The sequence below is a fragment of the Tasmannia lanceolata genome, unplaced genomic scaffold, assembly GCF_043159265.1.
Source record: "Tasmannia lanceolata isolate RefF3 unplaced genomic scaffold, GAP_Taslan_0.1 ptg000026l, whole genome shotgun sequence".
NCBI classification, from domain to species: domain Eukaryota; kingdom Viridiplantae; phylum Streptophyta; class Magnoliopsida; order Canellales; family Winteraceae; genus Tasmannia; species Tasmannia lanceolata.
This window is the reverse complement of record NW_027518703.1, coordinates 4782571-4794857: the sequence shown is the minus strand read 5'-3', so window position 1 is coordinate 4794857 and position 12287 is coordinate 4782571. Positions and strand designations below refer to the sequence as shown.

The following is a 12287-nucleotide window of genomic DNA, read 5'->3' as shown; positions in this document are numbered from 1 at the left end:
ACATGTGCCATGTGTAGGCCAACCCTAGAAAGAGGAGCCACACCCGAGTGGGAGTGTTAGGGTATAAAAGATTAAATAATGCCATCTCCATCTCCATCTCCATCTCCATCTCCATCTCCATCCGCTCAAGCTTTTGGAGTAGCTTGTAGTTTCAAAAGAGGTCTCTTTTCAGTCCAACTAATTACATTCACTCATAAACAAGCCAATTAGAAAAGAAAAGAAAAGACAAGTTGAGTTAGTGTAATTATGAGTGGCGATGCCATACGAAGAAAGGAAGAGACATGGGCGTGCTGATATCATTTCTCTAATTTTTTTTTTTTGGAAAGTGATATCAGCACAACCATGTTTTAATAACTACAATGACTAATTTTGCCTTTAATTATCTAAATTCTAAAGAGCTGTCAAAGGTTATTATAGTTCCTGAAAAGCTCTCTTACAAGGTGATTAAAAAAGAAAAGAGAAGCACAGATAGTGCAATTATTAAAACGTATTTGTGCTAATATCAATTCCTTTTATCTGCTAGACTCTCTCACCAATAATAACGAAACCCTTCCCCGCAACTTTCTTCTTCCTCTCTCCTCTCTCCTCTCTCTAACCTGAAAAAAAAAAAAGAGAGGAAAAAAACAAAAAAAATGGTGCACAGCGCGTACGACTCCGTGGAGCTCGTAAAGAACAGTCCGACGAAGATCGAGAGCGTGGGATCGTACGGATCAAAGCTCCTCCTCGGATGCATCGACGGCTCTCTGAGGATCTACGCTCCAGAATCCGACCAATCCTCACCGTCCGATCCGGTCCAAACCCTAGCTGACATTCGGAAGGAACCCTACGTTCTAGAGAAAACTATTGTTGGATTCTCGAAGAAGCCTATGATATCCATGGAAGTGTTATTATCAAGAGATCTCCTTCTCTCAATGTCAGAATTGATTACATTCCATCGATTGCCGAATCTCGAAGCGGTGGCCGTGATATCGAAGTCTAAGGGGGCGAATGTTTACGCGTGGGACGATCGGAGGGGGTATTTGTGTTTTGGACGGCAGAAGAGGGTCGGCATTTTCCGGCATGACAGTAAGATTTGTGGATTTCTGCGGATTAAATTGTGAAACAACCAATTACTCCAAAAGCTTAAGATTTAGGAGCCGTCTGGATACATGGATTTTAGAATTCAGGTTTTTAGTTTGAAAATAGTGTAAAAAAGGGTTCATGATTGTATGCTGCCCTGACTCCTGACAGCGTTTCTTGGATTTTAAGAAATTCAGATTTTAGAAATCTCTCCCGCATCCTGAGATTTCTAAAACATGGAAACATGGGATGATCTGCTACTCTCTTGCTGACGGAAAGAAGGCGAGAAGTCAGAAACGACGGCTTCTTCTCTCGTCTCTTATCTACAACCCGGATTCTAAAATCCGCGTATCCAAACGGCCCCTTAGAGTTGGTGTTATTCAATCATTTATACTTCAACACTCCCCCTCACGTGTGGCTTTTTTTTCTTTTTTGGGTTGGCCGTACATGGGTCACATGTGACCCCTCTCTTGGCTGCACATGAATTTTTAGGGCACGTTTGGTGAATTGTTTTTCATGATAAATCTGTGTCTGAGTGAGGTGAGGGGGAAACAGCTAAAAATCAGAAAACAAAAAACATGAAATTAGTGTCTCCAAGTGGTAGACAAAAAACTCACTCAAAATTTGATTGACTGTTTCCTGATTTTTGCCACTTCTCATCTTGGAGATGCTAGTTTCCTGTTTTTTTTGTTTCCTGAGTTTTAGCCACAGTCAACTCAGAACTGATACAGACATGAGGGATCCGATTGTTTAATTAAAACAAAGCATTGCGATGGTCCCTGCGGATGCTCACGCAATGTGATTTCTGCCTAGTGCTCTGAATGTCAAAGTGAAGAAATTCAACCAAGCACGGTTAAATGGCGGGAGTAACTATGACTCTTATGGTAGCCAAATGCCTCGTCATCAAATTAGTGACGCACATGAATGGGTTAACGAGATTCCCATTGTCCCTGTCTACTATCTAGCGAAACCACAGCAAAGGGAACGGGGTTGGTAGAATCAACGGGGAAAGAAGACCCTGTTGAGCTTGGCTCTAGTCCGACTTTGTAAACCTATGTGAAACAACCAATCACTCCTAAAGCTTTAGCTTTTAAAGTTGGTGTTATTTAATCATTTACTTCAACATTCTTAAATAGTGGTTCCATGACAAATTACAAAGAAATAAGCTGCTTAGGATTGTCAAGTTTTGGACCATGGGTATTCCATGGCGAGGCCTACTGGGTGGACTATCAAGGGGTAAACAGGAAAGGCAACAAAGGGTCCCCATGTCGGATGCCTCTAGATGTTTTGAAGAATCCTTTGGGAGGATCATTGACCTGGACTAAGCATCTCGTAGATGATAAACACTTCCATATCCAATTTCTCCATTTGGCTCCAGAACCTATTCTAATCATGTTGTACTCAAGGCACCCCACTCCTATTTCACTCTATCATAGTTTTTTCTTTTTTTCTTTTTTTTCAAATCCACTTTGCACAGGAACCCTGCTCTGCTCGCATGATGATAGTACTCAATACCTTCATTTGCTAACAATTCCCCATCTAAGATTTGTCTTCCTTGTGTGAAGGCACATTGCGAACTAGAAATGATCTCTCTGGGTACTGACTAGAGACGTTAAGCCAACACTTTGCAAGAACTTTATTGACACTTCCCACTAGACTTATTGGACGAAAATCATTTAGGCTTTCTGCTTCATCTTTTCGGTGGGTGGGGGTTGATAAATGTAGCTCTCATACCTCTACCAAGATGGCAACCCATATGAAACTCTTAAAAAAAAAAACCTATAGGATCCTTTTCACCCATTCCCAGTTTACCTGGTGGAAGGATATGCAAAATCCATTGGGTCCAAGTGCTTCATCTCTTTTCATGGAGAAGATAGCTTTTAAACTTCCTGTTCTGAGAATGATCCGTTGAACACTCTCTTAGCATCCTCGTCCAATTACTTGACCAGGATCATTTCCAACCTTGGGAAATGTCGATCCTCTGACTTGTACAACTTTTTTAAAAAGTGATACAATTTCCACAGCGATGGACTATTGGTCTTCGATGGACTATTGCTCTTCAATTCCAATCCCTTTCACTTTAGGGAATGAATTTTATTACCGCTTCTTCTAGCACTTGATGTGCTTTGAAAGTAGTCAGTATTCTTGTGTCCCTCTTTCAACCATTTTGTTTTTTTATCTCTGTTTCCATTTCATCTCTTCCTAAAGAATGATATGATTGTATTCTTCCTGGAGTTTGGATCTCTCTAGTGCTTCTTCCTAACTAATATCTCTCCCCTCGTTGATTGTCTCAATCATATTCAGATTCTCTAGGATTGCTACCTTTTTCAGTTCTGCTTCACCAAACACTTCTGTAGCCCTTATTTTATGTCTGGTTTTGACAAAGCGGAGCTTTTGACTTACTCTGACATCAGTCAGACCAGATCCCTCCGCTTCAGCCTACCGTTTCTTAAGTTTCTTTTTGTGAAGAAGGCTCTTCAAGCCAAGTCCATTCAAATCGAAACGGGGATGATCACCATGAGCCAAGTGAAGGGTTGAGCAGCTATGGCTTATGATCCGAAATTAGCTTTGGAAGAGTGATTTGAATGGCGCTCAGAAATGCTGCACTTCAAAGAGGGTAGAAGAGGAAGCGATCGATATGGCTTTTGCTATTGTTCCTCTCCGAGGTAAAACGAGCTCTAGTCAACGGTAGATCGATCAAGGACTTTCTACTTCCGAAGTCTGATAAATACAACATATATTGAGACATCCTTAATCTCCTGACTTTATCATCCAGGAAACGAGTCATATTAAAATCTCTCCCCTACACACAAGGGGGTGTCCCATTTATCTTTGAGTTGAATTTCCTCCATAGGAGCTCTCGCCACGCTCCACTTCCTCAGTCCATAAACCATTGCTAATGCCTAGCAAGAATTATCCTCAACTCTTCTCGGTCTGACCGAAACCAAAAAAGACTCGATGACTTCATTTTCTAGGTGAATGTTTGAAAAATCTTAGAATAATCCTTCAAGGCGAATGCTTGAAAAATCTGGCAAATCTTTTGTATGAGTTCGGGAAAAAATTGGAAAAATGCTTGCACTTTTCTATTTACAACTCATATATGTACTACATATAACTTTTCTAAATAAGACACAACAAAACCATGGGGGATGTTTAACTGCACGTGTTTGCTAGATTGGGATGCTTAGTTTTAATAACAATGCTTCAATAATTATGAATTTCTAATGCGATTTACAAATAATATATGAGAATTTGACAAATAATTTGTCAAATTTGCTTTTAATTTGGAAAATTAGCATAAAATTTGAAAAGCACAAGAATTTTTTGAATTATTTTGGATTTTTTGAAATTTAAAACAAGGCATTAAAGATTCGAGATTTTTTCAATTATTTGGAGAATTTTGTGACTATGACCGCATAAAGTACCCTCTTGTGTTCGATCATGTCCAGATATTCTAGACTGTTTCATTCACTCGGGTTGTTTTGGTCAATTTTGAGCATATAGAGTGAAAGGGCATTTTATCATGTCCAGATATTCTAGACTGTTTCATTTGCTGACACTAAGATCATGATGGCTTGTTTGAGAGACATGTATAACCCCTTTTTCATGGATTTTTGGTTGATTCTTACCGGAGTGAGGTGTTTCAACTGGAATTTTTGGAACATCCAAATCTGACCGGAACACACGGTATTTCTGGAATTTCAACTGGAAAGTTTTGATTGGGTTTGTGTTTCTGAATACATTCCAGTATGGAATTCCCTGAAAATTTTGACTGGAACGGAACAAAATTGTCAGATATGTAATTTTATGTGTTTTCTATTACTTTGTTTTTTTAAGTTGGTGGAATTTATGAAAATTATACTGCATTGCTTATTTTGCGTTATTTTTGCTCCATCTCTACTTTGTTACTTTTGTTTATTTATTTCTTGAATTTGAGTTTTGGGCGGTTGAGGAAATCACGATGGTTTTGGGGCAGAGTTGGTTATGTTGTCCGAAATTTTGAAAACTCTCGCCTTTTTCTTTTCTGAAGTATTTATTTTTCATGTGAGAATAGTTGGAACTTTCATGGTTTTTCAGGGGATGCTTGGATTTTCTATGATTTTTTTTTTTTGGGAAATTGGTGTTACTGATTGCCATAAAAATAGCCTTCGGAATTTTCTTGGAATGGCAAGTTGTGTTTTTTCTCCTCACTCTTTTTTTGTTTTGTTTTTGTTAATGAAAATGCACAAAGAGGATTACATTTTTGAAATCTGTTGAACATTTCATTGTAGGAATACCCAGATTTATTTGCATCACATTGTGGAAATGCTGGGGCATTTTGACGGTTCTTTGAGAAAACTGTTGTAGCTGTATGAACGTGGATTTCTTCTGTAATTTTTATGAGTGAATTTAGTATGAATTGATTCTAAAAGTATCATTTTTCTTTTACCAACCTTATGCTTCATAATAATTGGTTCTATCATGTTTATGTTTGTTTCTTAGGGGGGCGTGAATTTGTGGAGGTGAAAGAGTTCAGTGTCCCTGATGTTGTGAAGTCGATATCTTGGTGCGGTGAAAATATATGCTTGGGGATTAGAAGGGAATATATGATATTGAATAGTGCAAATGGTACATTGTCTGAGGTATTTCCTTCTGGTAGGATTGCACCCCCGTTAGTTATCTCTCTTCCATCAGGGGAGCTTCTTCTTGGGAAGGTACTCTTCTTGTAGCTTTTCATTGAACTTCCTTTAACTTGATTCCCTTGTTACTCATTTTCACCTTTGATGCTATTTGTACACTGTCTTTCTTATTAGTAACTAAAACCCTCCATCATCAAAAAGGGAATGGTCATTGAGGGAGCCAAAATGGCATAAAAAGGAGGGTTGTGGTCAATCATGCCTTGGGAAGGTTTATTTGTATCATAGTTCTTGTTTTAGTTTTTTTTTTTTCCATTTTTGTTAATTGGTGGTCTGGTGATGGTTGAAGTGGGCTTTTAGTTTTTTTTTCAAAAATGGAGGTATACGATTTCAATAGGTGAAAGGCACTTAACCAATAAACAGATATGTTCAATTTGTGAAGCTGTTTTTTGTCAAGCTTTGTCTCATTCAGCTCAAAAACTTAACCAATTCTAAATTTAAACACATCTTACTGTAAAGCCATCTCAGTCACTTTGTTCCACTAATAAACACAGGGACCTTTACCATTTGAAAAGAAAAAACAAAAAACAACCCTGGTCGTAATCAACTTATCCAATTTAATTTAAGTCGTTCTTTGAACTTTGATATTGGTAAATAATCTAGGGTTTGGCAGGACCCCTACCGGATTTATTAAAGAGAGAGAAAGAATTACAATATGGTGTATTCCACCCCATTGCAAGTTTGCAACTATCTTGTATAATCAGTAAAAGATCATTGGGAACAGAGAAAAACAATTATCGAGGTTGTGAATCGGAAAGGAATACAGAGTTTTTTTCTTTAAAAAAATTGAATGCTTAAATTCATAATATGAAGCAATGCATGTAGACCATCAGCCAAGAAGGGCATGAGAATTGGGAAGTGCCCAAGGAGACCAACCTCGCTAAGGAGAATATGTTTATCCAATATTAACTATCTGATAAAAGCCCACGAGTCTTTGTGCCTCTCAAGTCAAACCGTGTTAGCTAGGCCATCCACAGTGGTGGCTACTTTGGTTCCTAGGGGCATGTTTGGCTACCATGGATTTATTTTCGCGATAAATTATCTTCTCCGAGAGGTGAGGGAGAGTGGGAAAGGGATAGATACAATAGGGACTAAGTGAGGGGAGGGGAAGAAAAGCCTGGAAAGCCAGAAAACAAAAATCTCACCGCAAAATAAGATCGACTTTTTCCTTGTTTTTTAGCTACATCTCTCCCTCAACTAAGTCGTGCCCTCTCAAGTCTTCCCTTCTCCCACCCGCACTACCCCTCTCTAACCACTTGGAGAATCTATTTTATCATGAAAAACTTTAATGGTTGCCAGATATGTCCTTGATGTCCTCACTAAGAAAAAAATGTCTAAAAGGGGTAAAGAACAAATTTGGAAAGGCTTCAAGAGAGTGAAATTTGCTATGGAAATACTAAAAATGACCGACCTGACGAGACAACTGGGGGCTTGGATTCCAGTGGCCGTCTAGGGAGGAGGTGACATTGGCTGCCGTGGAATAGTAATTCTCCATGCGAGAGATGCCCGATTTGATGACAAGGCAAGCCTTCCACAATCCGGTGCTCTCGTTCATGTATTCGTTAAGTCATTTATCGCGGGTTGGCAATTGAAGCTTTTTCACCAAGTGGATGAACTGCAAATGGAATGATTAAAGAAGCGAGAGAACCCGTTGAAGGAATTGAATGGACATGAAATTACTAGAGTTGAAAATGCGCTCGAGATCCTCGAGGCCCATGGTTAAGAAAGAGTAGTAGCCATCAACATAGTTAGAAGAGGAAGGGTCCATGGAACAAGATTGAAAAGGACTAGAAGATGAGATTTTGTGAAGTTTCGCAAGAACATATACAACGAGTTATATTTCTTAGCTAGAAATATATAAAGTTTCTAAAACACAAAACCGTAAGATTGTGACGAGGAAAGTATCTTCGCGAATAGGAAAGGAATACAATGTGTGTGTGTGTGTGTGTTTTTTTTATTAAAATTGAATGCTTAAATTCATAATATGAAGCAATGAGTGTAGGCTATCAGCCAAGAAGGGCATGAGAACTGGGAAGTGCCTAAGGAGACTACCCTTGCAGTGGAGAATATGCTTATCCAATGGTAACTATCTGATGAAAGCCTATTAGTCTTTGAACCTCTCAAGTCAAACTGTGTTAGCTAGGCCATCCACAGTGGTGGCTACTTTGGTTCCTAGGGGCCCTTTTGGCTACCATGGATTTTTTTCATGATAAATTAGCTTCTCCGACTGGTGAGGGAGAGTGAGAGAGGGATAGATACAAGAGTGACTAAGTGAGGGGAGGGGAAGAAAAGCCTGGAAAACCATACAACAAAAATCTCACACCAAAATAAGATCGACTTTTTCCTTGTTTTTTGGCTACATCTCTCCCTCAACTAAGTCGTGCCCTCTCAAGTCTCTCCTTGTTACACCCGCACTACCCCCTCTCTCACCACTTGGAGATTCTATGTTATCATGAAAAAACTTTCATGGTTGCAAGATTTGTAGCTAGGCCATCCACAGTGTTGGTTACTTTTGTTCTTAAGGGCACGTTTGGCTACCATGGATTTATTTTCATGATAAATTAGCTTCTTCGACTTGTGAGTGAGATTGGGATAGATATAAGAGTGACTAAGTGAGGGGAGGGGAAGAAAAGCCTGGAAAACCAGAAAACAAAATCTCGCCCCAAAATAAGATCGACTTTTTCCTTATTTTTTAGCTACATCTCTCCCTCAACTAAGTCATGCCCTCTCAAGTCTCTCCTTCTCCCACCCGCACTACCCATCTTTCTCTACTTGGAGAATCTATTTTATCATGAAAAAACTTTCATGGTTGCCTTATATGTCCTCACTAAGAAAAAAAATTGAAAAAAAATGTCTGAAAAGGGTAAAGAACAAATTTGGGAAGGCACCAAAGTGTGGAATTTGCTATGAAAATACTAAAAATGACCGACATGAAGAGACAACTGGGGGCTTGGATTCCAGAGGCCGTCAAGGGAGGAGGTGACATTGGCTCCCTTTTAATATTAATTCTCCATGCGAGAGATGCCCGATGCGAGAGATGCCTGATTTGATGACAAGACAAGCCTTCCACAATCTGGTGCTCTCGTTCATGTATTCGTTGAACCATTGATCGCGGGCGGGCAATTGAAGCTTTTTCACTAAGTGGATGAGCTACGAATGGAATGATCGAGAACCCATCAAAGGAATTCAATGTGCATGAAAGTACTGGAATTGAAGGAGCGCTCGAGATCCTCGAGGCCATTGGTTAAGAAAGAGTAGTAGCCATTTACATAGAAGAGGGATCCATGGAACAAGACTGGAAAGAAGAACAAGATGAGAATTTGTGAAGTTTTGCAAAAACATATACAACGATTTCTATTTCTTAGCTACAAATATATAAAGTTTCTAAAACAAAAAACTGTAAGATTGTGATGAGGAAAGTATCTTCGCGAATAGGAAAGGAATAGAAAGTTTTTTTTTTTTTTTTTTTAAATTGATAATATGAATGAAGCAATAAATGAAGACCAGCAAAGAAGATCACGGGAACTTGGAAGTGCCCAAGGAGACCACACCGCAACGGAGAATATGTTTTTCCAATAGTAACTATCTGATGAAAGCCCATGAGTCTTTGTGCCTCTCCAGTCAAACCGTGTTACCTAGGCCATCCACAGTGGTGGTTACTTTGGTTCCTATGGGCACGTTTGGCTACCATGGATTTATTTTCATGATAAATTAGCTTCTCCGACTTGTGAGGGAGAGTGGGAGCGAGATAGATACAAGAGTGACTAAATAATGCGAGGGAAAGAAACGCCTAAAAGGCCAGAAAACAAAAATCTCACCCTAAAATAACTTCGCCTTTTTCCTTTTTTTTAGCTACATCTCTCCCTCAACAAAGTTGTGCCCTCTCAAGTCTCTCCTTCTCCCACCCGCACTACTCCTCTCTCACCACTTGGAGAAGCTATTTTATCATGAAAACTTTCATGGTTGCCAGTTACGCCCTTAATGACCTCACTAAGAAAAAAATTGTCTGAAATGGGTAAAGAACAAATTTGGAAAGGCTTCTAGAGAGTGAAATATGCTATGGAAATACTAAAAAATGACCGACCTGACGAGACAACTGGGGGCTTGGTTCCAGTGGCCGTTCTGGGAGAAGGTGGCATTGCCTCCCATGGTATAGTAATTCTCCTTGCAAGAGATGCCTGATTTGATGACAAGACATGCCTTCCACAATCTGGTGCTCTCGTTCATTTATTTGTTGAGCCATTTATCCAGTGGCCGTCCGGGGAGGAGGTGACATTGGCTCTTGTGGAATAGTAATTCTCCATGCGAGAGATGCCCGATTTGATGACAAGACAAGCCTTCCCCAATCTGGTGCTCTCGTTCATGTATTCGTTGAGCCATTTATCGCAGGCGGGCAATTGAAGCTTTTTCACTAAAAAGATGAGTTTCAAATGGAATTATCGAAGAAGCGAGAGAGCCCGTTGAAGGAATTGAATGGACATGAAATTACTGGAGTTGAAAGAGCACTCGAGATCCTCGAGGCCCTTGTTAAGAAAGAGTAGTAGCCATTAACATAGTTAGAAGAAGAAGGATCCATGGAACAAAACTGAAAAGAAGAACAAGATGTGATTTTGTGAAGTTTCGCAAAAACATATGCAACGATTTCTATTTCTTAGCTAGAAATACGTAAAGTTTCTAAAACACAAAACCGTAAGACTGTGATGAGGAAAGTATTTTCGTGAATAGGAAAGGAATACAATGTTTTTTTTTTTTTTTTTAAATTGAGTGCTTTGCTTAAATTCTAAATATGAGGCAATGAATGTAAACCATCAGCCAAGAAGGGCACGAGAACTGGGAAGTGCCCACGGAGACCACCCTCGCAATGGAGAATATGTTCATCCAATAGTAACTATTGGATGAAAGTCCATGAGTCTCTCAAGTCAAACCGTGTTAGCTACTCCTCCACAGTGGTAGGTACATTGATTCCTAGGGGCATGTTTGGCTACCATGAATTTATTTTTATGATAAATTAGCTTCTCCGAGTGGTGAGGGAGAGTGTGGGAAGGATAGATACAAGGGGGACTAAGTGAGGGGAGGAAAAGAAAAGGCTGAAAAACCAGAAAACAAAAATCTCACCCCAAAATAAAATCAACTTTTTCTTGGTTTTTAGCTACATCTCTCCCTCATCTAAGTCGTTCCCTCAAGTCACTCCTTCTCCCACCCGTACTACGCCTCTCACCACTTGGAGAATCTATTTTATCATGAAAAAACTTTCATGGTTGCCAGATATGTCCTTGATGTCCTCACTAAAAAAATGTCTGAAAAGGGTAAAGAACAAATTTGGACAGGCTTCAAGAGTTAAATTTGTTATGGTAATACTAAAAATGACCGACCTGATGAGACAACTGGGGGCTTGGATTATAGTGGCCGTCCAGGGAGGAGGTGACAATGGCTGTCGTGGAATAGTAATTCTCCATGCGAGAGATGCCCGATTTGATGACAAGGCAAGCCTTCCACAATCCGGTGCTCTCGTTCATGTATTCGTTAAGTCATTTATCGCGGGTTGGCAATTGAAGCTTTTTCACCAAGTGGATGAGTTGCGAATGGAATGATTGAAGAAGTGAGAGAACCCGTTGAAGGAATTGAATGAACATAAAATTACTAGAATTGATAGAGCGCTTGAAATCCTCGAGGCCCCCGGTTAAGAAAGAGTAGTAGCCATTAACGTAGTTAGAAGAATAAAGATACATGGAATAAGACTGAAAAGAAGAACAAGATGAGATTTTGTGAAGTTTTGCAAAAAACATATGCAACGTTTTCTATTTCTTAGCTAGAAATATATAAAGTTTCAAAAACACAAAACCGTATGATTGTGATGAGGAAAGTATCTTCGAGAATAGGAAAGGAATACAATGTTTTTTAAAAAAAAAAAATTTGAATGCTTAAATTCATAATATGAAGTAATGAATGCAGACCATCAGCTAAGAACGTCACGAGAACTAGAAATGCCCAAGGAGACCACCCTCGCAACGGAGAATATGTTTATCCAATAGTAACTTTCTGATGAAAGCCCATGAGTCTTTGAGTCTGTCAAGTCAAACGTTAGCTTGGCCATCCACAGTGGTGGCTACTTTCTTTCCTAGGGGCACATTTGCTACCATTGATTTATTTTCATGATAAATTAGGTTCTCCGTTTGGTGAGGGAGAGTGGGAGAGGGATAGATACAAGAGGGACTAAGTGAGGGGAGGGAAAGAAAAGCATGAAAAACCAGAAAACAAAAATCTCACCCCAAAATAACATCGACTTTTTTCTTGTTTTTAGCTGTATCTCTCCCTCAACTAAGTCGTGCCCTCTCAAGTCTCTCCCACCCGCACTACGCCTCTCTCACCACTTGGAGAATCTATTTTATCGTGAAAAAACTTTCGTGGTTGCCAGATATGCCCTTATGTCCTCAGTAAGAAAAAAAATGTCTGGAAAGGATGATGAACAAATTTGGATAGGCTTCAAGAGAATGAAAGTTGCTATGGAAATACTAAAAATGACCGACCTGACGAGACAACTGGGGCTTGGAT

At 39.5% G+C, this 12287-nt stretch overlaps 1 protein-coding gene across 2 annotated transcripts in view; it reads left to right on the top strand.

The window, feature by feature from the left end:
* The first annotated feature begins 544 nt into the window (after positions 1-544).
* Positions 545-12287, top strand: part of EMB2754 (Vacuolar sorting protein 39) — a 33554-nt gene continuing 21811 nt past the window's right edge. For both annotated transcript variants that reach the window (XR_013238942.1, XM_077369054.1), the window contains exons 1-2: positions 545-1065; positions 5542-5753. Coding sequence is in view for 1 of the 2 variants with exons in the window: in XM_077369054.1 (XP_077225169.1) it covers positions 633-1065; positions 5542-5753 (645 nt within the window). In the remaining variant the exon portion in view is untranslated. The remainder of the gene's footprint in view (positions 1066-5541; positions 5754-12287) is intronic.